The sequence below is a fragment of the Camelina sativa genome, chromosome 5, assembly GCF_030686135.1.
Source record: "Camelina sativa cultivar CO46 ecotype springtype chromosome 5, ASM3068613v1".
Classification (NCBI taxonomy): domain Eukaryota; kingdom Viridiplantae; phylum Streptophyta; class Magnoliopsida; order Brassicales; family Brassicaceae; genus Camelina; species Camelina sativa.
This window is the reverse complement of record NC_141884.1, coordinates 36187293-36213833: the sequence shown is the minus strand read 5'-3', so window position 1 is coordinate 36213833 and position 26541 is coordinate 36187293. Positions and strand designations below refer to the sequence as shown.

At 34.8% G+C, this 26541-nt stretch overlaps 4 protein-coding genes and 1 pseudogene across 4 annotated transcripts; 3 read left to right on the top strand and 2 right to left on the bottom strand.

The window, feature by feature from the left end:
* The first annotated feature begins 3171 nt into the window (after nt 1-3171).
* Nucleotides 3172-5915, top strand: LOC147944808 (uncharacterized). The gene is made up of 5 exons (XM_087452813.1): nt 3172-3843; nt 4251-4383; nt 4495-5077; nt 5165-5540; nt 5683-5915. Exons 1-3 carry the CDS (start codon nt 3320-3322, stop codon nt 4789-4791), a joined length of 954 nt encoding a protein of 317 aa, XP_087308939.1. The 5' UTR covers nt 3172-3319; the 3' UTR covers nt 4792-5077; nt 5165-5540; nt 5683-5915.
* A 1380-nt stretch (nt 5916-7295) lies between these two features.
* Nucleotides 7296-8231, top strand: LOC104789706 (MADS-box transcription factor PHERES 2 pseudogene; annotated as a pseudogene).
* A 220-nt stretch (nt 8232-8451) lies between these two features.
* Nucleotides 8452-9099, bottom strand: LOC104787889 (uncharacterized). Its single transcript, XM_010513544.3, has one exon. The coding sequence runs from the start codon at nt 8983-8985 to the stop codon at nt 8701-8703; it is 285 nt and encodes a 94-aa protein (XP_010511846.1). The 5' UTR covers nt 8986-9099; the 3' UTR covers nt 8452-8700.
* A 7219-nt stretch (nt 9100-16318) lies between these two features.
* Nucleotides 16319-18374, bottom strand: LOC104787888 (uncharacterized). Its single transcript, XM_010513543.3, has 4 exons — nt 18105-18374; nt 17744-17952; nt 17584-17647; nt 16319-17188 (listed from the first exon to the last, which is right to left on the bottom strand). Exons 2-4 carry the CDS (start codon nt 17908-17910, stop codon nt 16871-16873), a joined length of 549 nt encoding a protein of 182 aa, XP_010511845.1. The 5' UTR covers nt 17911-17952; nt 18105-18374; the 3' UTR covers nt 16319-16870.
* Nucleotides 18375-24043: 5669 nt separating this feature from the next.
* On the top strand, nt 24044-26344 carry LOC147944807 (uncharacterized). Its single transcript, XM_087512727.1, has 5 exons — nt 24044-24490; nt 25175-25395; nt 25515-25660; nt 25715-26247; nt 26315-26344. Exons 1-5 carry the CDS (start codon nt 24044-24046, stop codon nt 26342-26344), a joined length of 1377 nt encoding a protein of 458 aa, XP_087368853.1.
* The last annotated feature ends 197 nt before the right edge of the window (nt 26345-26541 follow it).

Genomic DNA, 26541 nt, shown 5'->3' with positions numbered 1-26541 from the left:
AGGATTCGGCAATGGAGGGGCATTTGGAGTACTATGAGGTTGAGCTAAAAGAAAAGAGAATTTGGCAATGAGGAGGTGGAATGAGGCTGAAAGATGAAGGAGAGATCAAAAAATAAAAAGAAAGAGGAGTTGATCAACCTCGAGGTCAGGGGGAAACAAAACAACACGTAGATGAAAGCTTAATCGATCAGCTGATTGATAGATCATAATTGTGTCTTCAAGGGACCATTAATCAACCTCATAGTCATTAAATGCTCGATCAAAAATCATTTATGTTTGTTATTTTTCGGATCCAATTTGGTTTGCTCATCATTGATCCAATAATTTACAGATTAATTTATTATATGTTTAACCAAATTGTCTTGGTCATTTGAGTTCCAATCTATATATAATAGCAATCCGAATAAATGCCAGCAAAAGTTGTGTTTTTTCAATCGTACATTTTGGATAATTTTTTAAAAAAATCTGTAAAATATTTAAATTGTGTGTTTTACATAAAGTTGTGATTGTTCATTCTAATGTTTTTTTTGTAAAGTTGTAACTGTTCATTTTAGAGTTCTGTTTTTCGAATATCGTACCTTTTGAAAGCTATATATATTTGTCTGTTTGAACTGTTTTCATTTTTTTGTCATGACACAAAATAATATAAAATTTCAATCTCAACGGTTTTTAGAGCTTTCTAAATGATTCTCTAGCTAGCATTTATTCTTTTAATAGTAAAGAATTTCCTCCAATTTTTGATTTAACAAAAAATTTTTGAAATGATTAATCTAATTTATAACTTTTAGTTAATTTTAAATATAAAAACTTAATGAAAATTTTTAGAGTTTTTTTTCCAAGAGTTAGATGGATTATATAGTGAGCTTTTTGAATTTGACTTTTCATTGTGGTAATAAAGATGTCTTCTACTCAAAAGCAATTTATATGGGTTATTAGATATAAATATAATCAAGTGCAGACACAACAATTGCGATTTTTTCATAGTATATTTTCGTAAAATTTTTGTTTTTTTTTTTTAAGTTCAAACGGTTGTATCTATTTATTGTAGAGTTGTGTCTTTTTACTATATTTTATTTATATTTTTTCATCACAACTTTTTGTTATAATAGGTGTATCTATTTAAATAGTCATATCTTTTGATTTCTCTTTATATTTGTCTTTTCATTAGTAATGTCTGATATCACCTCCATCTCAGAGGAAGCAGTCATTGAATCGAGAGTGAGAGAGAGAAAAAACAAATACTCTTTGCCGGAACAGAGTTGGTTTGTAATATTTTTCAAATCCTTCTCTGTCTGTGTGATTAAGAAAATTCAAAAAATTATATTTGTTACCTCTATTAAAAAAAAGAAGGAAACATTATTAAAGGTTCAAAAAGAAAAAAATAAAACATTTGTGCACACTAATAAAAATGTCAATCTTGTTTTTAATTCAATATTTGTTGACTTTGTTTGGTTTATAAAAAAATTGTTGACAATAAAAAGAACATAAAAAAAAAAAAAGAGATATTTTAGAATACCTCCAATGGTTTTTAGTTCGTTGAAACAAATTTTCCATTTTACGTTGAATCTAAATAATTGATGATTAATATCTAATATTCAACATTATTCTATAATCTGACTAAAATTTTAGAAATGATTATAGCAATAGAGAAATTTAATAAAACTTAATATAGAATTTATTGTTGCGTCTATTTATCCTAAATTTTCGTTAAAAAATAGTTTAATAATTAAAAATAATAATAACAATCTGAATAAATGCGAACAACAGTTGCGACTTTTCGTAGTATTTTTTTTTTAAATTTTTTTTTTTTTTTTTTAAACTCAAACAATTGTATCTGTTCATTGTAGAGTTGTATCGTTTAACTATATTTTATTCATATTTTTTCATCCTAACATTTTGTTCTAATAGGTGTGTTTATTTAAATAGTCATGTCTTTTAAACTTTTTATATATTTATCTTTTCATCAATAACTAACAAATTATTGTTCGTTGAAATAAATTTTCCATTTTATGTTGAATCTAAACACTACAAGAAAACAGTCGATTAGCGACTACAAGTAGCGACTACATTTGTAGTCGCCAAAAATAACGACCACATAGTGACCACTTTGCGACTATGTTGTGACTACAGTAATTTAGTCGCCAATGAATCACTACCTTACTGACCACAGTTGATAGTCGTAATATAGTCGTCAAATTAGCGATTATTCTGTGACTCATTACATAGTCACCCCGTAGTCGCCAAATAGTCATAAAAGATAGTTAAAAAAACATGTTTTTCATGTGGGGGTTGGTGTAGTCTTTAAAAACAAATTGTACCCATTTTTCATCTTCATTCCAACACAAGAGGTTATACCCTTCCCCAAAAAAAATTGTAGATCCAAAAAAAAAAAATTTGGCTTTATGAAAACTTTTATTTTCTCCAAAAAAATATATATATAGTTCTTAAAAAAAAACACAATATATATATATATATATATAATGTCGGGAAATTTTTCATTAGAATTTGAAGTGGGGTTGGACCAATTCTTATCGTTTGCAAGTAGTCAAGATAAAGTTCAGAATAATGGCGGTAAGTTTCTCTGTCCATGTAGTGTTTGCAAGAACAATAGATGTCTCTCGGATAGAAGAGTTATGATGCATCCGTTCGATGCATTTAAACGATCGTGAAGTAGTCAGCAGTTTAGCTACTAAAATGCGATTTATGGTAAAAGCTTCCAAATTTAACCATTATTATATATATACATACATAAGAAATTCTAATTGATATAATATATTATAAACTCTAAAACTTATATTATAAACTCTTAATCTTGAACTTTCAATTCTTAATCTTAGAAATTAATTCATAAACCATAAAATCAAAACTTAACCATTATTATATATATATACATAAAACCAAGGTTTAATACTTACATAAGAAAGTCTAATTGATATAATATATTATAAACTCTAAAACTTATATTATAAACTTAATTCATAAACCATAAAATCATAAATTATTGAATTTAGTTATTTCTTAATCTTAAACTTATAAATCAATTCTTAATCTTATAAATTTATTTAATTTAGTTAAGCCCAAATCCAATTGAATTGAGCTAGGCCCAAATCCAATTACATTCTCTTAGACAAAACCCTAAAGCCTCACTCCTTAGACAAAAAAAAAGAGCTTCTTCTTCTTCTTATCTCCTCTCATTCCACGAAACCCTAAAGCCGCAATCGTCACTCTCTCTTCTCAGTCTCTCTTCTCAATCGTCATTCTCTCCTCTTTTCTCAATCGTCGTTCTCTCTTCTCAGTCTCTCGTCTCAATCATCACACGATGCCTAATCGAGGAAGAAAGAGAAAACTTGTTCGTAATGTTTCTCAGATTCCCGGAGGGTCAAGACTACGGCATACTAATCTACGCAGTCAGTACGACTTCACGCCGGCAGTCCAAGCTCCTCATACGCAGCAGACACCTGAAGAATTCCCCATTTTGCCACAACATTCAAGGGAATCCCAGATCCGGGACTATCCTCCGCCTCAACAACTATTTCAGGGCTCCTTTACTCGCCAACCTCAACCTCAAGTACGCCGGTCTCCTTCAGAAGAAGTTAACTACAATCCAGCGACTCATGCAACTCTTCAAGATGACCCTCCGCCTTCTCCAGCTCAGCGCTCTCAGGCTCGTAGTCATCCATCGCATCCATCGTCCCAAGGCAACAACTTCGAAGAAGAAACTGCTACGGTGTTGCCGGAGCTCCAGGAGGACGTGGTTCGGGCTCTAAATGCCCTGCTTCTGGTGCCAGGTCGGGATAAGTTCACCACGGTCCTCTCTCCCACACCCATACCGAACACCCAATGGTATGATTTTGCTCTCTTCACATGTATTTGTAATGGTGTTTTGTGAATGTTAGAATAGAAATCTGTAGGATTGTGTCTTTAGATTCATGTTTATTTCGTTTGGTTTATGTTTATTTGTAGATTCATGTTTAGAATTGTTTGGTTTATTGTGTCTTTAGGATTGTGATTATGATAACGAGAGTAAGTTTATTATGATCTATTGCTTGTGTATTGAGATTCATGTTTATGTTTACTGATTCAAGTATAGATTGTGTTCATGCATCAAACCGTAGAAACTTTTTTGTGAATGTGCGTATTGTTTCTTTTGACTCATTAATTGATGCCTCTTTTATTATTTCTTTTGGTTCATGTGTATGGAGCTTTCAAGTAACCTACTGACAAAGACTTATTTGTTCATGTGTATGTAGGTTTACTCGTGACAAAGGGTCAAAACTTGTTCGGAAGATTACTAAAATTCTTCTAAACAAATTCGAAGGTCCCTTCTACAGCTGGACATGTGTGCCGCGAGACAAACAAGAGAGATACTTCATTGAGTTTGCGGTAAGGATTTATGTCACATAGCTTTACATGTCTTCTTTTCACTCACAATAAGCCTTATGTCACATAGCTTTACATGTCTTCTTTTCACTAACAATAGCTCCTTTTTTCTAGAAAACCCACACCTGGGATCCTTTGATAACTGGAACTGTTCAAGCTTATTTTGAGAAAATCTGTCAAAAGCGGATCAAAGACATGGTTAGCAATGTGAGGACTAGTCGAGTTCAACCAAACTGGATTGGAGACACTCTCTGGAGCACTATGGAGGATTACTGGGACACTGAAGAAGCACAACAAAAGAGTAAAACCTACTCTGATGCCCGTATGTCTGACCGTAACAGCCTAGGTCCTCACGTCCACCTCTCAGGGCCTAAGTCGTATCGTCAGCTTCAAGACAAAATGGTTAAGTAGCTGTTATTTTGCCACTTTCAATTCTTACATAACTGTTATTTTTTTTTAGTTAATCTCTTCTGAGGAATTGGGAAGAGAAGTCCGACTTGGTGAGGTTTTCATCAAGGCACATACAAAGCTTGATGGTACATATGTTGATCGGAAGGCAGAGAAGATTGCAGAAACATATGAGAAGACTGTTCAAGAGAGGTTGTCTCAGCTCGAGGCAGAGTCTTTTGCTGTGTCAGATGGAGAATCACGGCCACGGGACCTCACGACAGAAGAATATACAGAAATATTCCTGGAGGTAACTTTTTTAAAAAACCAATACACATTTATAGTCTTGGAGTTTAATTTGTCATCCTCTAACCTCCACTTTTCTCTTATTTTCAAGTCCACTGAGAAGGATTCAAGAGGAACACCTTATGGAGTTGGAAGCCTCAAGGACTGCCTTGTTCATGGAACGCATAAGCAAGCATGTGGCTCATCTACCTTTGTGGCTCTCGAAGAACAGTTGAAGAAAGCTCAACGCATGATAGAAGTACAAGCTGCTCAACTGCAGCGGCGTGATGCAGAACTTGTTGCGCGTGATGCAGAATTTGCTGCGCGTGAAGCTGAGCAATTCAAAGTTATTGCTGCCCAGAAGGGCAAGATTGACCAATTCTCTATCGTGGAAGAGTTTCTGAGGGAATGTGATCCGCGGTTTCAGAATTTTGTTGCAAGCCATTCAGCTAAAGAGACAACTCCAACTCCATCAACATCTGCTTAAGGTACTCTTCACTTCTAGCTCATCTTATACAATCATCTGGATAACAACTAAGTTGTTATAGGTTTCAAATGGGATCATTTCTTTTTCCTTTTTTCAATAGTGAGATTAATTTTTCTTTGTACCTTCTGTTTTCAACTTGGCAGAACCTTAAGGTATTGTGTTATAACACGGATCAATTCCTGATTTGAGAAGGATACAAGCACAGGAAGCCTAACTTGGGAAACGATTGGAAGAAGCCTTTCTTGTTGTTTTCTTGATCAATGTTTTTTCTTTTTGTTATCTTTTGAACTTGGGGTTGTAATGAATATGATGTTTCTTTCTTTTTGTTATCTTTCGAACTTGGGGTTGTAATGAATATGATGATATTTAAGATGTGTTTTGTTTATGTAATATTAATTGTAGTTATTTTTATAATTGTTCAAATATAAGAATTAGATGTAAATCCAATTAAAGAGAATTTGTAAAACAAAATATAAAATTTTAGATAAATCAGAATAAATATTTATATAGCGAAATTATAAATATTTATATATAATATTATTTAAACACATAATCATAAATTATTCGTAAAGTAGTCACTACATTTAGTGACTAATTGACGACTAAATTTACGACTATACAAATAGTCTTAATATAGTCGTAAAGTAGTCACTAAACGTAGTGACTACGCAGACTAATTTACGACTGATTTACGACTACACAAAATTGTCATAATGTAGTCGCCATTTGGCGACTAATTTTACGACTATTTATTTTAGCGACTCTCGATTAACGACTACTGGTTTTAGTCGCTATTTAGTCATAACACACCTTTTAGCGACTAAATAATGACTAATAGCATAGTCGCTATTGGTTTGTTTTCTTGTAGTGAAATAATTTGGATATTAATATATAATATTCAATGTTATTCTATAATTTACCTAAAACTTTAGAAATGACTAGGTAATATCTGACATCAGCGGTAGGGATATGCGGCTTTTTCTGTTCTTGCTTCGTTACCCATTTTTCTAGTATTTCAAATTGTGCTTAGTCCTAATCCTTGTGACGTTACGTTTTCTCTTTGTTCTACAATTTACATGTGTCATACCAAAGATGAACATTCTTTTTTATCCATATAAACTATCATAAATTAATTAATAATCAGACATCTAATCTAATTGATGTATAAGCCACTATAATAGTTGAACAAAAATCGAGAGTGTAGATGGTTCTTGTCGTTTAAATGTCTTACAACTGATTTTTATAATATATAATATAGTTATTATCTATATTGTTATTTTCTATTCCACAAATATATATTTTTTTGTAATTTTTTTTTTATCACTTTACGTTTTATCCATTTAAATTGGTATTTAATATGAAAATTAAAAAAAAAATAGATTTATATATTGTAAATATTTTAAATTAATTTTCATACAACTTTTTACTAACGTGGACATCCTAAATAAAAATACATCTCACATTACATATGTAAGTGCAAAATTTACCCTTAATACAATATCTCTATCTTCACGTCCCATAAAAAGTATAATATCTAAACAGGATTACTAACTATCTGCAAAATGATAGGGTTATCATTTTATACTCAATTGAGTGCCTACACATAGGAGTGGAACGGATACGATATCTGAGATTCAACCAAATCTAAAGCTATGAGTGAGCAAGAAAATAAACCCTAATGGGCAGAAAGCACATTTCATTTCCTATATAAACACCTCATGCCAACAAAACAAGACACACAACAAAGATAGTGAACATGAGAAGAAAAATGAAGCATTCCCTTATAGAAAATGAAGCATCGAGAAAAAGAAGCTTCATCAAACGGAAAAAAGGGATGATGAAGAAACTTGCTCAGCTGTCGACTCTCTGTGACATCAAGACGTGTGCGGTTATCTACAGTCCATACAACCTAGACCCTGAGGCTTGGCCATCAAGAGAAGGCGCTGAGAAAGTGATATCAGATTTTATGGAGGTTTCGACGGGTGATCGGAATAAAAGGATGTTTGATCAAGAACGTTTTCTGCATGAGAGGATTGCTAAAGAGGAAGCAAAATTGCAAAAAATGCATACTGATAACCAAAATTTTGAGATTCAAAATATTATGTTTGGTTGTCTTAAAGGAGAGATTGATGTGCATAAGCTTGGTGAAAAGGATCGTCAAGATTTAAGTTCTTTTATTGATACCTATATAAACAAGCTTACTTGCAGGAGGCAGAACCTTATGGAGAATGGTGAATCTTCTTCTCGTTTACCTCCTTATGTTGTTGCAGATGCAGTTGTTGTCCCAGTTGGAGATTATGATCACGTGAATCAAAATCAAAATCAGCAGAAATCGATTCAACGCCAAGGTGATCTTCTTATTGAACCTTTTCAACAGATTCCACAGAAAATTCATCAATTCAATATGAATGTGAATCTGGATTTGAATTTGAATCTGAATATGAACTCGAACCAAAATATGATTTTGGATTTGAATCAAATTCCTAATGTTGAAGAGGATGGAGACCCCATGGACTAGAACCATCACCAACCTAAAACTGATGATATTGCTATCACCGATGCTGATGTTGGTGTTCCTAACACCACCAACAATTGATTTAGAGTTAAAAAGAGAGTTGTTTTTTTTCTTCTAAGTAAAGTATTTAATCGTTTGTAATTGTGTTTTTGTCATTTGAAAAGACAAATTTTCTATGTGATATCTTTTGGGTTTCTATTTTTTTTTTTGTAATAATAATTAAAGGTTTTGCTTTTAAGGTCATTTTAATGTTATTATGATTACTAGGTATATATGTATTTTCTTGGAAAAATCTTATTTTATTTTAAAATTTTTAATCATATAGAAGAAAAGAAACTAGCCAATAGTTATGTTTCAATTGTAGGTTTGGTTCATCAATTCAATGTGTGAACAAAAATAATAGAGAAGGTTTTTTTATTAAATTTGGCTACTGATTTTATTCCTACATATTGTCGAGAACTATATTCTAATATCATAAATAACACATAATATTATGAAAACAATCTATAAACCCCCATAAACTTTCATATAGTACCACAAACCCACAGATTCTGAACCTCAATCTCTGTCCACACAATTTAGAAGTTAAAATCCAGTTTCCCTTAATTCGAAAGTTTGAATCCTTGGTAAGGAGTAAGGACTATGATTATGAGGAATGAGCTAAGTTATGGATGTTCCAAATATCATCGTCCCAAACAACATCATTGAACAAGACACCATAGTTTCTTCCAACGAACTCAACGTCCCAAAAAGGCAACCACACAGAGCTCCACGACATCTCCTCTACAACTCCACCGCCCCAACATTGCTCCTCCTCCTCCGTGGCTGCAGCCGCCGCTGCGGCAACCGCAACCTCCATCGCTGCAGCAGCCAATGAGTGATCATTATCCGTGCCTTCCTCTTCCTCCATATCTTTTCTCTGTCTCTTCATTATAAAAATGTTGGTTAGTGATTGGTGTTGATCTAAATTAAAGATGAAGAGTGAAGTCAGAGGATTATTTATAAGGGAAGTGGTTAGTGGAAGAAGACATATATGTGAGAGTTGGATGTAGAGAGAGACGTGAAGATTTGTTTTTTTTTTTTTGAATTCTCTCTTACCGACATTGGTTTCACGTAAACTCAGTTGCCTTACGTCACACTCACAACATCTGTCTGCTTCCTTTTGCCCTACGTGTCCTCCTTTTTTTTTATTGTTTCCCCTTTTTTCTCCCCACTCCAAATATCTTGTGCAGTTGTTAAACCAAAATATCTGGAGATTCTATAAAATATGATACATAAGTATATTACATTGATTAAATTCAGATTGGGGTGATTAAACTAGTTCAAATTATATCAGTTAAATGATTAACCGGTGATGACTCGTAGGAGTATTTCTTGTTTTGTACAAAGTAAATAATGATGTGATCAGTTTATATAAAAATAAAGTATTTTATTTATGAAAATATGTAACGAATATAGTATCTAAAACATATTACTATGTCAAAAATCATTTGGTTAAGTGTTTTTCGATTTGGAATATTTTTAGTATTAATTTGTTCTGAACATCTGAGTTCTAATATTTTTTAAAAAAGTATATGAAATTAAATGAAAAGGCTAACATAGCAATATTGTATATATGTTAAAATAAAAAATTTGGTAGTGATATATTGTATATCTATAAACTTATATACAAGTTATTGCTTAACTTAAATTGAATCACGCTTACAAAAAAAAAAAGTTGAACTTCTACTTAAGATTAATCGGGTCAGTCTAACTTTTAGTAAATACATAAGCGACTTCTTAATGGAAAAAAATAACTAGTCAAACTTTTGAAATAATCAGCGAACGATTCAATCTGTAACTTTATTCATTGATTAACTATTATTGTTATTATATAAAGAAATGAGCATGCTGCATGCTTAACTATATTCTTCATTTACTTAAATTGTTAAAACAATTGATTTGGTTGAGAAAGAAAATTAATTCCAAAAATAGAAAGATATAAAGTAGAGAGATTAAAGTGTTTTCATGTTCAAAGAAAATGGTCACGAAGTGGCGATATGCATTGTATACATCTTTATCTCCAAACGTAGCGTACGCAAGGGACAATAGAGACATGTACGTATGATTCAGGTAACGTTCTTTGTAGAGTTGTAAACTATGTGATCAAACCAAAAATTAGTGTACTACGATTGACATGTATGTAGTTATAATTCAAAGAAATTATAACTTTAACTTTTTTAATTATAATACATATTTACGAAATAATAAAGAAAGTAAAATTAAATTATAAAAGCGAATGATCATATTCTCTATATAATATTAATATTAATCTAGGCCTATTATATTAGTAGTTAGTCATAGGTGGAATTTTAACAAAGTGCCTAGATAATAGTACTTTGCTTTCAAAAGTGAATTTTGTATGGTTGAGTTGGAATCCAATGACCTTCAGACTTTGTAACTCAGTGTCGACGGCGTTTTTTGTGTTAGGTTGAAACTCAGCCACGTTTTATTATGTGCCTACTTCTGCACGCCATATCCTCTTATATTAATTTTAATTGGTTTTAGTTAAATTGTAGTAGTTGGTAATATACTTTTAGCGCATCATCGACATATTTAGTCTTGGAGATCATCTGGACTTCCTTTTCTGTTCGTGACGGCAGGAGATAGTCTTGTTTTTTTCTGTGTGCAAGAAAAAAAAAGAGAAGATAATTTTGTCTAAATATGTTTTTATCACACATTTAAAATATAATTTAAAATTACTAGTAACGAGTTCAAACTTGATCCAAACTGATCTTAGATGGAACAATTTTATTATCTATTTTCTAATAATTGCTTGGTTAAAATATATATATATAAGAAAAAATTTAAATAATATATTTGAATCGAATTATATTTGAATAACCCGTACACCCCAATTATATCCATATATAATTAATAACTGTTATTTTATGTGCTACAGAAACAGGATGCAGCCTCTTCTGGTTATTTCCATATATATCTATTTTATTTAAGATAAACCCTATATCAATAAAGGTTTTTGTTTATTATTTTTTTTGTTCAACTACATACAAACATATGTTTTTTATATAATTTACTTTGAAACTCAAAGAGAAGGAGCAAGTGAGTCAGTAGTATTCACCTCTGTTTTCATTCTCATCAAATCCATGTTCGAATCTGATTTTTTTTAAAAAGAGGCTTATAATTTGCCAATTAAACAATGATGACAAACAAAAAAATTTGAAACTTCAATTTTGTTTTCTTTATTAAAAAATTTTTAAAATAGAAATTATGTTTTATTCGATGTCAAAATTTTTAAGTCCAAACAAATCAACCCGCATATATATAACCAATCTTAAATTTCGGACTGAACATTCTACATCAGTATGGTAAAATAACCTTTACTATTATTATTATTATTTTTTCTGTCGACAACCTTTATTTAACGATAGGTCTATTATTGATAGGTATGTCTTCATGTACATGTTGTGTTTTTCTAGTGGGGGTGTAACTACCCGAAATGGATTAGGGAAAAAAAACAATTTCTAAAAATAAAGATAACAATGTGAAAGAAAAAAACAAATTTGTGTATTTTAGGACTAGGACAGGGTCAAGTTGAATATTGTATGTGGGGATCGGAAGGGGCAAGTGGCAATTGGACCTTCTCTTCGTCTACTTTCATTTGCTTCTCTCGGTCACCATCAAAGGGCTATCACCAGCCACGTTTTGTTTTGCCGATGGGGTTAGTTCAATAATTGTGTTTATAATAAATGGCCGATAAAGTTTTGAGTTGGACTGTTTTGAGCTTTCGTTTGAGTTTTAGAACTTTTTTTTGAATTAAAGAGCTTTCGTACAAACATCAAATAAAAATAATCTTTGCATTACAAATATTTACGGTTTAGTTATATATTGATTTAATAAAAATATATTTAAGGTGTTGAATACTCAAAAGGAGTTTATGAGATGTAATCGATTTTGTCGACTAAACTTCCATCTATTTAGACATAGTTTAAGTGTTTAAACTACCTCTGAAGCGTTAAACCAAAAATAAAACCACACAACTTGTAGCATTAAAAATTAACACATGCCCGAATCCGAGTCATATCCACAGCATTTAACAATAGAATTATTTAAGTTCTTACATAAACATAAGAACGTACATGTGTGCGTTTACTTATATTATATCCAACTCAATCTAAGTAAATACTAAATACTCAGAAAATTAATATACTTATTTTCGTATCCACCTCGATAAAGTTTTAATTCAGCAAATTAATGAATTAGGAGATGCCGACTTGATATTATATCTCCAACATTATCCAAAACACCTAGAGCAAATTTATAGTATTCATTTTTGTGCAGAGCACTAAAAGAATAAATATGACATAAAACTAAAACTTGTGAAAACCATTAATGCCTGGTTTTGCTACAAAACTCCACCAACACATGCATCCTTATCTGTCCATTATCTACCAGCTCATAAGCTAATGCATATACCAAAGACATGCTCAATTTCATGATTTTGTTTCCAAATCATATAATCTTAATCGATTTTTTGTAAATTTTACACATCCCTTGTGTTAAAAAACCAACACGATTTCTAATGGCCTATAACTGTACACAAAGCTTAAATGGGCCACATATCTTAGGTAATTAATAATTTGGAACCTTATGTAATGGCCAACGTAGATTTTAGGCCCATATAATTAATAGCCATTACTATCAAAACATTCAATCATAAATATTTTGCCTAGTCTTTAGAACTACAAAAATTATTGGTGAAGAATTGATGAATCAAATTTGTGACAACAACGGTGTAATTTTTTTAAAGAAAAAGTAGTGTTAAGCGATAACAGAAAAGTAAAAACTGGAAAAAAAAAATTTGTTATTAGACAAACATATACTTAAAAATAAAATATTAAAAAATACAATTTTATTTTATCACCATATATATACATATGTATCTTGATAAATAATAATATATTGTGTTTAATAATGAATACTTATAATTAGTCCCTAAATAATATAATAAATATCTAAAGTTCCAGTACTACAAATTTACACAATTAAAATTCGTTTAATATGTTTACTTAAAGTTTTGGTTAATAATGATCAATAAATTTTTGGTCTCAATACATTTGTGTTGGTACATATACTATTTTGTATATATAGATATGATACATATAAATAAAAATAAACAAAAATATTGTTTGACATCAAATTTTTGCATTTTAATGTTTTTTTTTTGCGGTTTATTAAAGGTTTTTATGCTACTCTATTACAAGATCAACAATAAATCAAAAGAAAGAAGAAAAACATTATATTAGGACATTTTTGAAAATCATCATGTAATCGTTTACGTAAATTATTGGCAGGAATAATAATAAATATTTAGTTGTTAGTTTTACTTTTACGAGAGGTTTATATATAGAACAAAGAAAAAAAAAAGTTAGATGGTTGTTTGTTAATTCACAATTTATCTAGGGTGTAACTGTGATATTATAAAATTGGTTAGAGATCATTAAATAAGAGAAAGAAGTAGGAAGAAAGAGGGAGACAAATGTCATGTGAGAATGGGTTGCACAATTCTCGAAACCAAACTGCTTACTTACTTCCCCAGTGAGTCAGTGACCCTTTCTCTTTGGTCAGTTTTATCGGCGCTCCACATTTTTCCGCTATTTTCATCCTTTCGCTTCTCCCAAACTTTATTTATATAAAATATTATTACTATTATACTATGGGTGTGAATGGTTGCAGCGGTCAGGGCGGCCAAATCTATCTGCAGACTGCACCGCTTTTAATTTACCATTCAACAAATATAGTCCGCAGTGGTGCGGTCCAAATAAAGTAGAGACAAGACTGCTGCGGACCAACTGCGGATCATTTTTGTATATAAATAGAGCTGGTTCGCAGCGGTCTGTAGTCCGCCCCAAAAATAGAGCAGTCCAGACTGCAGACAGATTTAGCCGTTCTGAACGCAGTTACCATTCAAACCCTATGTATTTTGATAAATGCATGTCTGTTCTTTGTCAACTTTAATAAATGTTTTAGACAACATGTTGAATCGTTGATAAATGATAACTCTCTTCTTCAAACTATAGCTCTGCTTTTGTTTTCCTTTTACTTTATTTTTTCACAAACCTCTACCTCTTGCTTGCTTTGTGCTATTTTGACTGCGATCAATATTTGTGGATTTAAATCTCTCTGGGATTATAAAGACAAGAATGGACTATGAAAGCATAGGATCAAGATCCAAATATAACGGCAGCCTATGTTTGTTAATTATCAGGGTGTTATTATATTCTTAGATTAATGTTGCAAGTATTGGAGATCTATTCTTAATACTCTGAATTATGATTTTAAAAATAGCTAAAATAGAGAAAATATATGAAGCGGAACTTATAAAACATATTAAAGTATATGAATGAGACATTGAGACTACAACTGTCTAGGTAATTAGAGACTGTCGTGGAAGTTTTCTAACACATACATAGTCTTCGCCTATATTAGTAATGTTATTAGATACGGAAGTGAAAAAAGCTTCCAGTGGGCTTTAGAGAATATGTCCAGTCTTTGAAATTCCATATGTGATTTTTGATCCGTGGACTACTCTACTTTGAAGGATCTTCATTCTTCAACATATAGGAAAATGCATCAAGTATCAAATCTTCAATCACTAAGAAAGGAACACTTTATTTTAGTCGTTCAAAAATGTAACTCTAGGAGGGTAGGATGCAATTTATCCTGATTGGGGGAAAGATCTCTTCTTCTTTTTTTTTTTTTTTTTTTTCTTTTCAGTTCTATGTTTAATGGGTAATATTATGTTGGTATTTTTTAAAGGTTTTTGTTTGTATGAGATATTGTTTTGAAACTATATGTTAAAATAGCATATATGTTAACTTGTCAATAGCTGAACAAAAATGAAAAAAAAAATGTATTGATATTAAAAACTATTTCTAAAATTTTTTTTGGAAAACCTAGAAGTCGAGACCATATAACATGTAACCAGATAGTTTGTTTGTTTTTTTTGTTATCGAGTGCGACATAGTAACCAGATAGTTTGTTTTTACGTACCAGTGATAAAGTTTAACAGTTATGTCTGATAGTAAATATAAAGCTTATATAGCAGGATATTAAAAATTCAACAAAGCTTCATTTCTTATTGATCATAACATAATAAACTAATCTTAATGCATACTTGGAGCTTGTCCTCAACCTCCATCTTTCAGCTTCATCGCTTTTCAATTTTAAAATATCATGATGAACAAAAATGAAAAGAAAAATTATATATCAATATTAAAAACTATTTAGAAATTTTTTTTGAAAAACTTAGAAATTGATGGTTCAAGTGGCGTTTGGTACAAGACCATATAACATGTTATTGTCTCGGGACGAGATTCGGCCAGAACTTTTTAGTTATTAAAAAAAAAATAGAAAACAGAAAAGCAAACAGAACAAAAAGATATATAATTACCATATTTTAAACATTCTCTATTTTTTTCGATATGTTAAAATTCTTCCTATTTTGGATTATTCTATGTTTAATCGGTAGATCATTCTTATCTGTTTCTGTTAATAACTAATCTTTTAAAGATATTAGTCATTTGATTATTTCGATTATTTTTTGTCTAAATTTAAATACTTTAATTATTTTAAAATTACATAAATAAAACAATTTATTTTTATTATTTTTCAGACATTTATATACTTCAATTTAGTTTTTACCAAAACATAATAATAACTGGTGAGTAACTAAACTATATAACTTTCAGTTGTAAAAGGATATATTAAAAGAATAAAAAATTAAATGGGAGCAGTAGCAGAGTGTCAGACTTTCACAGATCTGACGATATTCTTGTAACCAAAAGCGTAGAAGATGCTGAGAGAGACCGCATGTTCTTTCTTTTTTCTTCCTCTTCTTCTTCTTTTTAAAAAAAAAAAATTATAAACACATTTTCATTTACCTATATAACACTTTCTCAAGTTAATTTATATAACTCTTGATTTTTTACTTTTTTCACTAATTTATTTCAACTTTACAACTACAAGTTACAATAACTCTCCTCTGTTTAAACCAATTGAATGAAGTCATAACTCTTAAAGTTTTGTTGCTGATACCACATTAGATTTTTTGGTTATGAAAAGTAAAAAATAATAATTAAATCAACCAGATATTTTGAACTTAGTCTCCAACGTCTGTGAAACACATGGCACTTCTCAGTTCACAGCTTTTCTCTTTCTTTACTCATTACATCATCTCTTTCAGAAACAACAAGATTCGCTGCTTTCATAAGTAAAAAAATATCATTTCAATTTCTTCTTTTTGTACAAATTTTTTCTCATCTTCGAAACTGACTCTCAAAAAAAAAAAAAAAAAAACCTAATACCCAAAATATCTTTCTTTCTTCTATCTCTGATTAGGTCTCAAACCTTTTCTTTACTTTACACAAATGACCCATACAAAGAAACCTTCCCAAATATATTTAATACTTCTCCCAAAACCTAAACTTTTATTTTTTCCTCACCTTAATACTTACAAGATAAGACCCATTAAAAAACACTACAAACTAATATAAAAAACTTAACCCAGAAAATTTGCTCCGTTACCTATTTACACTCTTGAAAAAAAAAAAGGAAGCAAACTCCAAAAGATCGATCTCTCTCGTACTCTTCTTCTTACTCTGTCCCCCTTCAAAAAGATTCCACACAACATCTCAATTCTCCTTAACACTTATATTTACGACGCACCACTAATTTGGTTTTCTTGTTGAGTTAATTCAAAAGAGTATATTGTATGAAACCCCCTTAAAGGGTTTTTGTCAAAGGGTTTCGAATCTCTAAGCCAAGGCAGGGATAGAGCAGTTTCTGCTGTCCCTGTCAAGACAATCAAACCCTTCAATCCTAACCGCTGGGCTGTTACCAAAATTGCCTCTAACAACACACCCTCCTCCTTTCCTCCCAGAGGAAGTAGTAGAAGAAGGGGATGACTGAGGTAAACCCACCGGTGGTGAAGAGACCAGTACGATGTCATCTCTGAATCTTGCATCCTGTGTTAATGGGTTAGCGACTCTGCTCGGCGGCGACCCACATAAAAACGGGGACGGCGAGTCTATTACCTGCTGCTGCGTATTAACTTGTTCTGTACCATAACCATCCTGTCAACCAAAAACACATCATCATCAAAATCTCCTCCTCCATGATTATTATATAATTCATACACTTCTTTTGGCTAAATAAATAGTTTAAAGAAACATAGGTGACCCACACTATGTGCTGTAAGGAGTTAACTCGAAGAAGACGTCTTTATTCCTAAAGTATTCGACAAAGTCCTTAATACACACACACAACGATCACATGTTCCCTTTTTTTATATATAATCAAAAGAATCGTACACGATTACTACTACTTTTAATTTTCTTTCTAGAATAATATTTTCAAGAAACCGACTCGTTACTAGTTTCTTTTAATTGAAAAAGATCCTTTACCAAAGTTTCACCTACCAAAAACAACTCAAAATTAAGGAGAACGAACGAAGAAGAAGAATACAAACCTTGGTGAGTATGATATCTAAGATATCAGTCTCTGCTTTAGATTCACATAACTCCAATTGATGACTGAATACACACAAAAAAAAATCACAATTAATCTTATAGGCAAATTGAATCAATCAAACACACGAACGAGTGAGGATTTGAATAATTCAAACAAACCTGAAGTAGCAACGGAGAGATCGAGAAGGATGATGGTAGTTACGGAGACCAATACGACGTGGTTTTGGGCAAACGACGGTGGTTTGATCTCTTTCAACAACTGAAACAGAGCTTCTCAAATCTCCACCAGCTGCGAACGCGTTTGGTTGTACCGCAAAGTGATTCATCTTTTTCGAATTTTTCAAACCAAAAAAAAATTTAAAATAAACCTGATTCACATGAACACACAGATTTTGAAAATTAGATCTCTAAACACAAGATCTGAATCTGAAATTAACAACAAAATCGAGAACAGATCCGTTAATTTTGAAAGGCAAAATTCACAGATCTGAAGGATTTAAGATAAGATTCGTGTTCGTACCTTAAGCTTTTAACTGTACAGCTTTGTTTAAAGGGAAGTGGAAGCTATGGCGGCGAAGGAGAGAGAGGGAGGAGCTTAGATGATGAACATAGAATAAAAGAGAGAAGGGATGATGAAAGGTGTGAGAGAGAGAGAGAAGAGAGAGCGTGAAGTGTGTGGTAGTGTGTGTGTATAATGTAATGTAGTTAGGCCAAAGGAGACGACGACGAGAGAAGAGGACATTGTTGAGGTCCCTTTGTTCATTTATAGGGCCATACCCATTTTTTTTCCTTTCTTTTTTTTTCAAAAATTGATAAATATTTTTATATTGAAATAAAATATTAAAGGGTCGTTTGCTCGATGGATATGTTATGAATTTATTAAGTTTCTATTTTAATTGAGATTTCTTTTGGTATTTTATAGTAATAATAAATTATGATATACTTTTTTAGGGAGTTTTAGTTTAGGTATGATTAGATTTGCGATGTTTCGGTTTGTTCTTTGTTAACTTGATAATAATATTATTTTATGTGAAAAAAAAAACAATACAGTTTTATATGATATAAAAGGAACTATATATATTTAGTCTAGTTTACTTGTTATATACAATTTCGAAAAATAACAGATAAAATGGACTAATCACTTTGTGACTGAAACGTTTTTATTTGCTATATGATAAACAGTATGTTATATCTTATACAATTACAATATGGATCGTTACTGAATTAGTAAAAAAAAATATCAACAGTAAATGAACAAAACTAATTAAAATTTTATAATTTACCATTAATTTACCATTTTTACAATAATTTTATCAACATATCATTTATTGAAAATATATTTATTTTGTGTAAAATGTTTACAAAATTGTTACTTCTAGATTGCAAAATAAAACAAATGTATTTTAGTGTTTTTTGTGAGTGATAATTTTTTTGTTTTTTCAATGATTTTGTTTTTGCATTGGCATTTACATAGTTATATATGATTTTATCTTTGTTTTCTATCCTGGACACAACAGTCATATGTATGATGTATCTAAACCATTTTTTGTGTTACTCTATAAATTTCGGTTATTCAAAAACCATACTTACTAATTTCTAGGACATGTATAATGTATTGTGTCAGCTAGTTTTTTTTATTCATACGAACAACCGGTTTTTGTGTCTCAAAATATCTAGTTATCAGTTTTAGTTTTGGGTAAGCGAGCTCATAATTTTTTTATCAAATAGAAACAATTTGGCCTCATAAAAAGTCAAGCTGCTAAGCGTTTCCTCAAAATAGAAACAATCCAGTCTATCAATTGTAGAAACGTTTTTTGTTTGCTATCGTTGGGCCACAACTGACCGGTCCATTAGCCAAAATTCTTATATTCATAAAAAGCAGGATTCATATCTTGGTGTGATGGTATTTTCTACAAATAAACTTACTTCATGCCACTACACTAAGATCACTTTACTAAAATTATGTTTTCTTATGACAAAGTTTAATATTTTTGACAAAATAAAATTACGTTTATCACTAAATTATATGACACTTACGCTGACGCTTACGTTTCTAACTTCTATAACATACCGTTATATATAACTTTAGGTAACTAGCTGATAATTCAAAGATAAATATAATTTTAATGCATCAGTTAGAAAAACTTTATATGGGATGCGAAGTTTGAAATATACTAAAATGTCATTTCAGATTACTTAATAGAAAAAAAAAAGTGAGAGAGCGGCGATGACACATGCGATTCTAGGGTTTTGATTTTTCGGATGATTCAGGGGATCTGGCTGGTTGAAGGTTGTGGTTTTCCATGGGTTTCTCTGGATCTGTTGGAGGTTGGCTGTGTTGTTCTCGGAAAATCTTCTTTTGGTGGATTTTTAGGGATTGTGTTTCGGGAATTTGGGGTTTTTTGGGTTAGCACATCTTTCGGGATTGTGCTACTGTGGATCTCTGATTCGAAAGGCGGATTTGGAGATTTTTGGTGTATCTGGATTTCTATATTGTGGCTCTCTTCGGATTGGGAGAGATTGGTGGTTCTTAATGGGTGGGATCCGGTTTCTCGGGGGCTACGGGATCTGATGGATTTAATGGGCGATTCCGTGCAAGATTTGCTAAGGATATGTTCTCAGGATTAGGGCTTTACTGCTAAGGATTTGTTGTTGGTCGGAATCGGATCCTTTCTTTTTGATCTCGCTTTCCTTTTTCGATTTCCCCTCTGGTTTTGATTCCCGTTTCACCCGGATATGGGTTTATTGGGTGATATTGCACATGATTTGCTGGGGATTTGTCTTCCGGATTGGGGAAGTTTTGCCAGAGAATTGTATTTGGTTGGAATCGTATCGTCTCTGATTGATTTCGTTTTCCTTTTCCGACTCTCTCTCTGGTCTCGACTTCTTTATCAGTGGGTTTTGGCAGCAGTTTGTGCCATTCATTTCTTTCGGTGTTCTTTGCGGGAAGTTTCTTGACACTTGTCTTGCTTTCTTTTGTTTCATCACGTCATGGCTCAAAGTGGTATCATGGGGAAGGGGTTAGTTGGCTTGTCGGAGGATGTCGCACGTCCACAACGGAAGATCATGATTCCATTTTTTGATAACTCCGCTCTCATTGTGGGTTATTCTAAGACTGTCATTGGGCGGTGTTTTAATCCTCAAGTCAAGGATTTGAAGTCTCTGCTCATTGTGATGCCACAGATTCGGCGGGGTGGAGGGCAGAGTTGCGGGTGCAGAGTTGGGTTTGGGAAAAATCCAATTCGACTTTGATGAGGAAGCTGATATTGTGGAGGTAATGAAGAAAGAGCCTTTTCATTTTGACTCTTGGATGGTTTCTTTGGTTCGATGGACTCCAGTGGTGGATCCGGCTTATCCATCATCATTGAAGTTCTGGATTCGTGTCTCTGATGTGCCAATTCAGTTTTGGGCGGAAACCACTTTTCGTGTTATTGGTTCGGCTCTGGGGGTTGTGGAAGCTGTGGATATCGACAGAGGGAGGGTTCAGGTAACGATTGATGGTCTGAATCCTCTCTGTTTTGAGACAGACATTGAGTTTTACAATGGCGAGGTGACGATCGTTAAGCTTATCTACGAGCGTCTCCATGGTTGGTGTAAGACTTGCTTTAGTCTATGCCATGATGAATCTGTTTGTCCAACTTTGGGTTCTTTGTCTTCTGGAGGAAGTGGGGGTGGATCTGAGGTGAGTAGCGACCAGGGACAAGCGTTAAGTTACAAAGGGGCAGTTCTAGCAGATGCTAGAGGTGGTATTGGTCCTCATAAAGGGCATCACGAGAGTAACACACAAGGTTCGTCTAAACCGAGAGTGGAGCAGGTGGCTGGACCTTCCTATAGGGCTAAGAAGTCCTCACATGCAGGGACTTCGCAGGACTCTCGTGGCCATCATGGGATGGCGAGGGGACAGGGACGTCATCGGGATGAGCGGGTCAGAGATCCGGTTGTGGAGGAGTTAGGGTCGCAGCGGGTGCTTTCTCACCCGTAGAAGGTTGTCCGAAAATCTTTGTTTCAGGAGAAGAGTGCGGTTGCGGGTTCATTGCCGCCTTCTGCAGTGGGGGGGGCGAGGTCGCTGAGGAGGGCCAAATTATGAACGCCTCGACTGAGTTGGTGGAAGGTGAGGGGATGTTACACGGGTCGGGTGACATAGTCACTACTTCTGCTGCTGCTACGGGGTCATCACAGGAGGCTTCACGGGCTGAAGTTAAGGCTCCCGAGGAGCCTCGGCTGGATGTTGTTGTGGTTCCCACAGCGGTCTCCAAAGTTGCAGACGCAGTTGGTGTGGGCTATCCAGATCAGAACTTAGCATCAACGATTGTATCGGATGAGGCGGGAGCTCAGGGGCGTGAATTGGGTTCTGGAGGCATTCGGAGGGACCCTGTGGGGGCTGGAAGCGAGGGTGGTAGCTTGAGTTTGGATGTCGGGGTGATGGAGGAGGATCCTGATACCTTTGATGACTTAGAGGATGATTTAGGGGGTGAGGAGGGTGTTATCGAGGAGGTCGTAATGGAGGATGTTGGGTTACAAGCGGATGGGGCAAAGGTGCGGAAGGGGCGTGGTCCAGTGTTAAGAGGTGTAAGTGCGAAGAAGCGCAATGCGCAGATGTTGCTATCCCCAAGGAGACGCCCTCCGCATGGGCCGAATGCTGTCGACAGTGGAATTGCTCCAAAGGCTCATGATGGGGCCAAAGGCGGGCTCGGGGGTACCAAACCACCCAAACCCAAAGTTGTTAAATGAATGTATTAATTTGGAGTTGTCAAGGGCTTGGTAATAAGGTCTTTATAGGAAATCTTAGGGATCTCTGGAATAAACATAGGCCAGATTTTTTATTTCTTATGGAAACAAAACATTCTTTTTCTTTTTTGGAAAAATTTGTAGGCCATTTTGGCTTTACTGATTTGAAAACAGTGGAACCTATTGGTTGTAGTGGAGGATTGGCTCTATTTTATAATAAAGATGTTTTTAATGTTTCAATTTTAATGGAATCAAACAGATTAATTGATGTGGAAGCATGTTTCAAAGGCAGTGTAATTAATTTAACCTTTGTTTATGGGGATCCAGTCCCCAAAAATCGAGATTTGGTTTGGGAACGGCTAATACGAATTGGTACAACTCGGTCTACACTTTGGTTTCTTATTGGAGATTTTAATGAATTAACCGTAAATCATGAAAAGCGCGGTGGGAGGTTACGTCCTGCTTCCTCTGGGTGATTGTTTTTCTTGGAAAGGTTGGCGGGATAAAAAGCATATTCGTTGTCGGTTGGATAGAGCTTTGGGTAATGAGGATTTGCATGATTTATTCCCGGATACGGTGACTGAATATTTACTAATGATCGCGTCAGATCACATGCTCCTGGTGTCTAGTATAGGTGCGAAGAGGCCACGAGGGAGGCGGAGTTTTATGTTTGATCGGCGTTGGGTTGGCAATGCCGGTTTAATGGAGGCGATATCGTCTGGTTGGCATGCTGACCAGGATCCAGCCTCGTCAGGATTTGTGGATAAAATTGTGTCCTGTCAGCGGGCAATTTCTCGCTGGCGTAAGATGCAACCTCCATATGGTAGGGAGTTGAACGAGGATCTTAAACGGCAGTTAGAAGTGGCTCAGGCAGATGATGCGTCTACACCGAAATTAATTTCCGATTTAAATTCCCGGTTGCTAGAGACATACCGGGATGAGAAAATTCATTGGTATTAGAAGAGTAGAAATTGGTGGATGCGGGTGGGGGATAAAAATACAAAATATATTCAGGCACAAACTAAACAGCGCCGGGCTCGTAATAGGATTGTTGGGCTTTACAATAAACAGGATGTTTGGTCGACAGATGATGCGGATATCTATGATACGGCAGTCTCGTATTTCAAGGAACTGTTCACTTCGATTAATCCAGCTAATTTTGAGGATGTTTTACGGGAGGTTAACACGGTCATTACAGATGCGGATAATTTTTGGTTAACTGCCCCGGCTACGGAAGCAGAGGTTCGACAGGCTTTGTTCATGATGCATCCGGATAAAGCTCCAAGGTCGGATGGGATGACTGCTTTGTTCTTCTAGATGGCATGGACCGTAGTGAAAGCTGATCTTGTATATATGGTTAACCAGTTTCTGGAGGAGGGTGTTTTTGATAAAGATTTAAATCGGACGCATATTTGTCTTATCCCTAAGGTGGCCAAACCGACGCGGATGGCGGACTTGCGTCCCATCAGTCTGTGTAATGTGGGGTATAAGATTCTCTCAAAGGTTTTGTGTCAACGGCTTAAGGCTCTTCTCCCTGGTCTCATCTTGGAGACGCAGTCGGCTTTTGTTCCGGGTAGGTTGATTTTGGACAATATTCTCATTGCTCAAGAAATATTTCATGGGCTGAGGACGAATAATTCGTGTAAAGGCAAATTTATGGCAATAAAGACGGATATGAGTAAGACGTATGATAGAGTGGAGTAGGGTTTTTTGAAGGCACTGTTTTGAAAAATGGGTTTTTCTGAACAATGGATCTCCTGGATAATGTTCTGTGTCTCTTCGGTGGAGTATCGAGTTCTTTTCAATGGGCAACCAAATGGATTAATTGTCCCGAAGCGGAGCCTGCGACAGGGGGATCTGCTGTCTCCTTATTTGTTCATATTATGTACTGAGGTCCTTATTGCAAATGTCCGGAAAACAGAGGCGGATAAGCGGATTACTGGTATTAAGGTGGCCAATAAATGCCCGCCAATTACTCACCTATTATTTGCGAACGATAGTCTTTTCTGTAAGGTTAATACGGATCAATGCAGGGTGGTTTTGGATATTCTACGGCAATATGAAGGGGCCTTGGGTCAACAGATTAACTTGGCCAAGTCTTCGATTCAGTTCGGTCACACGGTTGACGAGGTAGTCCGGACGGAAATACAGGGGGTTCTTGGGATCACCAATCTAGGGGTATGGGTTCCTATTTGGGAATTCCTGAGAGTCTGGGGGGTATAAAACTAAGGTGTTTTCCTATGTCAGAGATCGCCTGCAGAGCCGCACGACTGGGTGATCAGCGCGATTAATCTCGAAAAGGGGGAAGGAGGTTATGGTTAAATCTGTTGTGATGGCTGTCCCGACTTTTGTGATGTCTTGTTATCGTCTCCCAAAGACAATCACATCAAAACTGACCAGTGCAGTGGCCAATTTTTTGTGAAGTACGAATGGACAGTCTGGGGGTATGCATTGGATTGCCTGGGAACGACTCTGTTGTAGCAAACAGCTGAGTGGTCTGGGTTTCAAGAGTGTAGATGATTTCAAATCATCTCTGCTGGCTAAGCAATTGTGGAGACTAATAGATCATCCGGACTCCCTATTTGCCCGGGTTTTTAAAAGTAGGTGCTATCGGAACTCTGATCCTATGGATCCAATACGATCTTATTCACCCTCGTACTCGTGGAGGAGTATCGTTTCTGCTCACTTTCTGGTGAATAAATGACTTATTAAACGGGTTGGCACAGGGACCTCAATTTCTATATGGAATGATCCCTGGGTTCCAGCCCATTTTCCAAACCAGCCTTAAGTAATGGTCCTTTTAAGGACCCATCTCTACGGTTACCGCATTTCATTGATCGTCATACTAATCCTTGACGTAAGGATCTACTAACCCAGCCTTTTGATCCGTTGGATGTCGCACTGATTGAGGCTATCCCTCTTGGTAGTGGCACAAAGGATGATTATTTAGGGTGGCATTTTACTAAAACTGGGAAATATACTGTTAAATCTGGTTATGAGACGGAACGGTTGGACGTCCAGGGTCCTTTTCGGGCAATGGGCTTTGGGCCAGAGGTTACCCCCTTCTTGCGAGGGTTTGGCAGGTGCATTGTCCACCAAAATTACAGCATTTTTTGTGGCAAGTTTTATCGAGATGCATATCGGTATCGACTAACTTACGCCGTCGGGGGGTAAGTTGCGATGTTGTTTGCACGCGGTGCAGGATGGAGGCGGAAGATATCAACCATGCCATATTTTTGTGTCCGCCGGCCCGACAGGTTTGGGCCTTGGCCCATGTCCCAGTGGGACCACATCTTTTCCCGACGGGGTCTGTGTATGCTAATATGGATCATTTCCTAGATCCGAAAGGTCTGGGTTCATATGTCTCAGCTTTTCCTTAGCTGATGTGGTATATTTGGAAAGCTAGGAATGCTTGTATTTTCGAGAACCAGGATGAACGTCCGGATGTGGTTGTCCGGGTGGCAGAAGGCGAGGCTTTAACCTGGCAGGAAGCTCAGGTGGATGTCGAGGGAGAGGAGATCCCCTTCATCCCTCCGCGCCCATTATCTGGGACTCGCATGGGAATACCACTCCCTCGAGAATTAACGGGTCACAAGTGTTTTGTGGATGGCTCCTGGAAGGCGACGAATGTTTTTGCAGGTGCAGGATGGTGTTGTCACTCGTCACAAAGCTCGCCCCCGTTGCTTGGATCGACAAATTTCTGGCGAAGTTTATCCCCGTTACATGCTGAGGTTGAAGCTCCCCTCTGGGCGATGCGCTGCATGATAGGACATGACTTCCGGGATGTGGCCTTCCTTACCGACTGCTCAGACTTGGTGAAGATGGTGTCTTCTCCTACTGATTGGCCAGCTTTTGCAACATACCTCGACGACATTCAGATGGACAGGGAGGAGTTTTCTTCCTTCTCTTTGATTTATGTCCCAAGACAAGCTAATGTACGAGCGGATTCTTTAACACGCCAGATACGTGTATTTCTGCATCATGTTTTATTTGTAGTTGTAGATAAGTTTCCCTCTAAATTGGCTTGTTTGAGCTTATTTCCTTTATTGATAAAAAAAAAAGAAATATTGGTAACTATTCATAATAAAATGAAAATTTAATAAACTTAAATCTGGTACTCAAGTATTTTAAAATAAACAAAACAGAAATACATAAAAATGTCGATAACAAATCTCATTAATTCTTAGGTATATATTTTTTCTTCTCGTGTAACAATTCTTAAGTATATA